Below are 7,607 nucleotides of genomic sequence, written 5' to 3'. Positions count from 1 at the left end.
GGGGGGTGGGCTGATGGATAGAGAGGAGGCATCGAAGGCCACGAGGCCAGGTTGGAGTCTGAAAAATGACACTTCAGCTGCTGTGAGGAAGCTAGCTCGGGGAGGGAGGAGGCTGGAGACCCTGTCAAGAGGGGATGGTAGGTTAGAGAGGGCCGTGTGAGTAGAGAAAGGGTTTGAGGGATGGGTGGGAAGATCTGAGGAGACGGAGACTGAGGGTTCAGGGAGACGGAAGAGTCCAAAGTCACCAACTCGGGTGACTCAGGAAGATGGTGGCACCATCTATAGATCCTGCACATTGGATGGAAGGATGAATTTGTGGGGAAACAATATCCCTGAGAAAACGTTGAGTCTGAGAAGACTTCAGGACAGCCAAGTAGAGGGGATGGGCAGGCAGACACATTGCTGGGGTTCAGAAGAGATTAGGGCTGGTTAGTCACCTTCAGAGAGGCAGAAGGAAGCCAGTGAGCTCAAGAAGGGAAAGACTAGAGAGGAGGATCCGTGCTTAGTGAGTGGAAGAGGAACCAGCAGGGTAGACTGAGGAGACTTCCTGTAGGAGGAAAACCGAGAAAAGTAGAGGGTGTCAAGGGCCAAACGCTACAGCGAGGTCAAGGATAAAGACAGAAACGCCTTAGAGCAGGCAACCTCTTTGGGAACCTTGGAGAGCTGTTTCTATCCAGTGGATGATTTCTAAGCCTCAGTTTCTCCATCTAAAATGGGGCTCACACTTGACCTGTGAAACTCCGGAAATTTCCAGAATTTCTCCCGTTGTAGGGAGGGTTTCTTCAGATCTGTGACTTGCTATCTCTCCCCCTCTACTTGCCTCCAACCAACCCAACACAAAATGTTATACCACCTCCCTCACGAGCAGCATGTGAGAAAGACGACTTTTTTACATACTATATAAATGGAAGGTTTTGTGAAAGGAGGAAGGAGCCTGTGGAGGGGAAGATTTCAACGATGAAAGCTAAGGAACGTTGGTGAAGAAGATTAGATTTGGGAAGAGAAGGGTGAGACAGCCTCCATCCAGGAAGAGAGAAACTAGATGGAATGGGGAGAGACCTTCATGGCCTCCCAAAGAGGGAGCCAATATGCAGAGTCATCCAGCCCCTTTCTGAGATTCTCTCCACTGTAATCTCAATCAATGAATCCAATCAAGCAGCATTTATTAAGGGTGTCCTGAAGATACAAGTCCAAAGTGGCCCCAGCCCTCAGCTTAGTCTACATTCTTTTTTTTTTAATTTAAATATTTTTTTAGAAAAATTTTCCATGGTTACATGATTCTTGTCTTTACTTTCCCCTTCACCACCACCCCCATATCCCACGCACATTTCCACTGGTTTTAACATGTGTGATCAATCAAGACTTATTTCCATATTATTGATAGTTGCATTGGTGTGGTCATTTCGGGTCTACATCCCCAATCATGTCTGCATCAACCCATGTGTTCAAGCGGTTGTTTTTCTTCTATGTTTCCTCTCCTGTAGTTCTTCCTCTGAATGTGGGTAGTGTTCTTTTCCATAAATCCCTCAGAATTGTTATGGATCACTGTATTGCTGCCAGTACAGAAGTCCATTACATTTGATTTTACCCCAGTGTATCAATCTTTGTGTACAATGTTCTTCTGGCTCTGCTCCTTTCACTCTGCATCCATTCCTGGAGGTCTTTCCAATTCACATGGAATTCCTCCAGTTTATTATTCCTTTGAGCACAATAGTATTCCACCACCAGCATATACCACATTTTGTTCAGCCATTCCCCAATTGAAGGACATACCCTCATTTTCCAGTTTTTTGCCACCACAAAAAGTGTGGCTATAAATATTTTTGTACAAGTCTTTTTATCTATGATCTCTTTGGGGTACAAACCCAGAAGAGCAGGCAATCTTTTAGATCTCTTTGGGCATAGTTCCAAATTGCCATCCAGAATGTAATGGACTTCTGTACTGGCAGCAATGCAAAATGATCAGTTCACAACTCCACCAGCAATGCATTAATACGTCCCAATTTTGCCACATCCCCTCCAACATTCATTACTCTCCCCTGCTATCATTTTAGCCAAACTGCCTGCTAGGTGTGAGGTGATACCTCAGAGTTGTTTTGATTTGCATTTCTCTAATTATTAGAGATTTAGAACACTTTCTCATGTGCTTATTGATAGTTTTAATTTCTTTATCTGAAAATTTCCTGTTCATGTCCCTTGCCCATTTATCAATTGGGGAATGGCTTGATTTTTTTGTACAATTGATTTAGCTCCTTGTATATTTGAGTAATTAGACCCCTGTCAGAGTTTTTTTCCCAGTTTATGGTTTCCCTTCTGATCTTGGTTGCATTGGTTTTGTTTGTACAAACCCTTTTTAATATAATCAAAATTATTTATTTTACACTTTGTAATTTTCTCTAACTCTTGCTTGGTTTTAAAATCTTTCCTTTCCCAGAGATCTGAAAGTATATTATTCTGTGTTCACTTAATTTTCTCATAGTTTCCTTCTTTATATTCAAGTCATTCACCCATTCTGAATTTATCTTGGTGTAGGGTGTGAGAAGTGTAATGCAAGGTGAGCAAAGTTAATGAACAACCTACAATCTTCTAGTCAAGACAAAATGGGGGTAGCTAGAATCATATTTATCCTGCCTAGCCTTTCACTGATTACCTGGTCTTTAATGCAAGGTGTCATAGATTTCTGGTTTGTAAAGGTCTCTAATTTTATACAACTCCTAGATATTTATGATTAGTACAAGTGGTGTGCTCTGACCCTAGCTGAATGCATTTGCTTCATTTCAAAGGCTATAGCTCTCATCTTAACAATCTGGCAATTCCTATTAGTCTCAAAGAGGGTTTCGATTCACTTATGGCAATGGTTTGGCTCAAGCTCAACACCTAAAAAAGATACTGACTCTGGGGAAGTTATAGAAAACATCAGACTGCTCTTTCAGGTTCTAAAGCAGATAAGGGAAGGAAAGGAACTGGACAAACACACAATTCTCCAATTGGAGATTGTGGAGTCCAAGTTTTTAGGCAATAATACAACCACCACTAACAAAACACCTATGACTAATGTCACCCAACCTTTATCTGAACCATCTGCTGAATCCACAGTTACAGTTTTGCTGATAGTCGACAGAACAATCATACAACCAGGGGAAGGGGTAGTGCATGTAAAAACCTACAAGGCTTTCACTCCAAGTGACATGGAGGTGCTGAAAAGATGTTTTCCAAAATTTTTCCAACATCCTTTCAAAAGCATTAAGGAATTAAAAAGGGTCTTTACACTTTTCAATCTGAGCTTTAATGATGAGGAATTTCTTTTAGGGGAATTTTACTCTCCCTCAGAAAAGGAAAAATTCCTAGCCAAAACAAGATCAAACCCCAATTTAACTGGAGTCTTTTTGCTAGTATTCTGTTTAAGATTTTTGCATCTATGTTCATTAAGGAAATTGGTCTATAGTTTTCTTTCTCTGTTTTTGATCTACCTGCCTTTAGGATCAGTACCATATTTGTATCATAAAAGGAGTTTGGTAGAACTCCTTCTTTGCTTTTTATGTCAAATAATTTGTATAGTATTGCAATTAGTTGTTCTCTGAGGTTTGATAGAATTCACTTGTGAATCCATCTGGTCCTGGGGATTTTTTTCTTAGGGAGTTCTTTGAAGGCTTGTTCAATTTCTTTTTCTGATATGGAATTATTTAAGTATTCTATTTCTTCTACTGTTAATCTAGGCAATTAATATTTTTGTAAATATTCATCCATCTCACCTAAGTTGGCTATATTTATTGCCATATAATTGGGCAAAATAGTTTCTAATGATTGCCTTGATTTCCTCTTCATTAGAGGCAAGGTCTCTCTTTTTATCTTTGATACTGATGATTTAATTTTCTTCTTTCCTTTTTTTAGATTGACCAGTATTTTGTCAATTTTTTCTAGTCTTATTTATTAATTCAATAGTTCTTTTACTTTCAATTTTATTGATTTCTCCTTTAATTTTTATAATCTCTAATTTGGTCTTTAGCTGGGGAATTTTAATTTGTTCCCTTTCTAGTTTTTTAATTAGCATGCCCAGTTCATTGATCTTTTGCCCTCTCTAATTTGTTAATACATGCAATCAAGGATATAAATTTTCCCGAGTAGGATGTCTCATCATTGTCATTCTCTTAAATGAAATTATTGATTGTTTCTATGATTTCTTCTTTAACTAACTGGTTTTGGAGAATCATATTATTTAATTTCCAATTAGTTTTTGATTTGCCTGTCCATGTACTCTTACTAATTATTAATTTTGTTGCATTATGATCTGAGGTTACATTTATTATTTCTGCTCTTTTGCATTTGTTTACAATGTTTCTATGCTCTATTACTCATTGTCTATAATGCCTTTTATCAGGATGTAATTACCTTCTCTGTCTCTTTTAATCATATCTATTTTTACTTTGGCTTTGTTAGAAATCATGATCACCACTCCTGCCTTTTTCTCATTTGAAGCCCAAAAGATTTTGCTCCAGCCCTTGACCTTAAACCTGTGTATGTCCACCCACCTCATATGTGTTTCCTGTAGACAACATATGGTAGACTTTTGGTTTCTAATCCACTCTGCTATTTGCTTCTGTTTTATGGGCAAGTTCATCCCATTCACATTCAAAGTTATGATTATCAGTTGTGTATTCCCCAGAATTTTGGTAGCCTCTCCTAGTTCTACCCCTTCTTCTTACACTATTTCCTTTTAAACCAGTGGTTTTAGACCAGTCCCCCTTGTCCCCTCCCTTGATTTACTTCTCTTTCTACCCCCTCCCTTATTATTCCCCTCTTTTTATTTATAAGGCCTAATGAATTCCCTCCCCCTTCTCCTCTCCTCCCTTTTTTGACCTCCTCACTCCCCTACTCCCCTTGGTTTATCCCTTCTGACTTTCTTAGTAGGGTTAGGTAGAGTTCTATATCCCAATGGATATAGCTACTCTTCCCTCTCAAGGTTAATTCCACTGAGAGTAAGGTTTAAATATTACCTCTTAATGCTCTCTTCCGCTCCTTCTTATAATAGTATTCATCCCCTCCCCTTCCCATGCCCTCTTTGTGTGTAATAGAATATCCTATTTTTCTTATTCATTCAAGTTTCTCTTGGTGCCATCTACTATTAACCCCCCCCCCCTTTCCCTCCCATCCCCATATCATCTTAGATCATTTAGTACTCCAACTAATTCCCTATGAATAATTCTTCTAATTACTATAATAGTGAATGCTATAATAGTGAATAGAGTTCACTACAGAGAATTATACATAACATTTCTCCATATAGGAATACAAATAATTAGATCTTATTGAAGCCCTTAAAAAAGCAAATTTAATCGAACTTTCCATTTTGTCCTGGTCTTTTCTGTGCAAATACTTGGAGATCTTCTATCTTGTTGAATGCCCATACTTTCCCCTGGAAGTATATAGTCAGTTTTGATGGGTAGGTGATCCTTGGTTGTAGACCCAGTTCTCTTGCCTTTCTGAATATCATATTCCAAGCCTTGCAGTCTTGTAGTGTGGAGGCTGCCAGATCCTGTGATCCTGATTGGTGCTCCTTGATATCTGAATAGTCTCTTTCTGGCTTCTTGTAAATTTTTTTCTTTTATTTGGAAGCTCTTGAATTTGGCTATTATATTCCTGGGGGTTGCCTTTTCAGGGTTTAGTGTAGAGGGTGATCTATGGATCCTTTCAATGTCTATATTGCCCTCTTGTTGTAGAACTTCAGGGCAGTTTTGCTGAATTTCTTTTAATTTTTTTTTAACCCTTGTACTTCGGTGTATTGTCTCATAGGTGGAAGATTGGTAAGGGTGGGCAATGGGGGTCAAGGGACTTGCCCAGGGTCACACAGCTGGGAAGTGGCTGAGGCTGGGTTTGAACCTAGGACCTCCTGTCTCTAGGCCTGACTCTCACTCCACTGAGCTACCCAGCTGCCCCCTGAATTTCTTTTAGTATGGAGTCCAAGTTTCTATTAATTTCTGGTTTTTCAGGAAGACCAATGATTCTCATATTGTCTCTTCTAGACCTGTTTTCTTGATCTGTCAATTTCTCAGTGAGATATTTCATGTTTCCTTCTATTTTTATCAGTCTTTTGGCTTTGCTTTATTTGTTCTTGCTGTCTTGAGAAAGCATTGGCTTCTACTTTCCCAATTCTGGTCTTTAGAGACTGGTTTTCTGTTATAATCTTATGATTTTCCTTTTCGGTTTGGTCCATTTTGTTTTCCAGCTATTTAATTTTGGTTTTCAATTGGGAGTTTCTGTTTTAACCTGTTAATTTCCTTTTGAGCTATTTCCCTCTTCTCTCGCCAAATCTCTTCCATATTTCTTTTAATCTCAGATTTGAACTCTTCAGAAGCTTGTGACCAATTTTCATTTTTGGGGGAAGGTTTGGATATGATTACTTGTTTGTTCTCTGCTGTTTGCTCTGTTGTCTGGATTTTTCTGTGTAAAAGTAGTAGAGTGTTAAAGATTTCTTCTTGTTGATCTTTCTCTTTTGGGGTTCTTGTGACTGGCTTGCCATTGTGAGCCGCATGCCCTCTCGGGTTTGTCCTCACGTCCAGGGTCTGTCTGCACTCTTTAGGCTCCTGAGGTCTCAGGTCTAGTTGTTCTCAGGGTCAAGCCTCCTGATGGTCCCCTTGCTTGTTCCTCTGCCCAAAGTTCCTTTAACAGTGTCAGGGCACTGCTTTCACCGTCATGCACCCCTCTGCACTGGGTTCCCACCCAAGGTCCATGCCTATGCTCAGGTTCCGCATCTGTACCTGCTTCCATGCCTGCACTCAAGCTCTGTGTTCAAAGTCTGCGTGTTCTTTAGCCTCTTGGGGTCTTAAGTCTTGCTGCTCTCAGGAGCAGCCCTAGTGATCCCAGGTAGCTGCCAAGGACTTAATGAATGCCCCGAACTTGCTCTAACTCTTGTGAGCTGGCTTTGGCCCTGTAGGTGGTATGGGGGGGAGGGGGTTGCTCAGCTCGCGTTTTAGTGAGAGCTGTTTCACCCCCTTATAGCATGAAAATGCCCCGCTCCCACATACCTTCAATGCTGCGCCCTGTTGTTGGGTCCCTTCATTTGTTATTATGTCCTCTTGAGGAGTCCTATATATGTGGGTTAGGAGAGGTTAAGCAGCTGCTTTTTACTCTGAGGCCATCTTAACCCGGAAGCCCCTCAGCTTAGTCTAACAGGACACAAGGCCTTGATACAAATAGGTACAAGATGGAGAGTGTGGGAGGTCCTGGTGGCTGTGGGGCCAGGCATGGCCTTCAGACACTGATGTTTGAGCTAAATCTTGGCATCAACAGAGAGCCAGCCAATGTGCAAGAATATAAGAATGCACCAGGTCCACTTGGGGTAGAGACACTGGGGCTGGGTGAGATCAGTGAAGGCTTCATGGAAGCTGAGTTTTGAAGGTAACAATTCTAAAAAGCAAAAAGAAGGCGGTGGAGCCCAGGCATGGGGACAGAGCCTGGGAATAACTTTGGGGGGGGAATGTCAGATGCACTGGAGGACCAAAGAGCTGAGGATATAGACTTCTGAACAATGGGGCTATGCTGGGAAGGGCCTTTGATGCCAAAGGAACATTTGTATTCAGTCCTGAAGGTAAGAGAGCCATGGAGCATGA

The 7,607-nt window shown here is 40.8% G+C and overlaps 1 protein-coding gene across 1 annotated transcript in view; it reads left to right on the top strand.

Moving 5' to 3' along the window:
- The window catches only part of LRRFIP2 (LRR binding FLII interacting protein 2), a 66,602-nt gene extending 59,209 nt beyond the window's left edge, over nt 1-7,393 (top strand). Inside the window, exons 23-24 of the mRNA XM_044675548.1 lie at nt 6,655-6,751; nt 7,195-7,393. Coding sequence (XP_044531483.1) covers nt 6,655-6,751; nt 7,195-7,393 — 296 coding nt within the window. The remainder of the gene's footprint in view (nt 1-6,654; nt 6,752-7,194) is intronic.
- The last annotated feature ends 214 nt before the right edge of the window (nt 7,394-7,607 follow it).

The sequence above is a fragment of the Gracilinanus agilis genome, chromosome 1, assembly GCF_016433145.1.
Source record: "Gracilinanus agilis isolate LMUSP501 chromosome 1, AgileGrace, whole genome shotgun sequence".
Taxonomy (NCBI): Eukaryota; Metazoa; Chordata; class Mammalia; order Didelphimorphia; family Didelphidae; genus Gracilinanus; species Gracilinanus agilis.
Note: the sequence above shows the minus strand (reverse complement) of the source record. Positions and strands in the feature narration are given on the sequence as shown.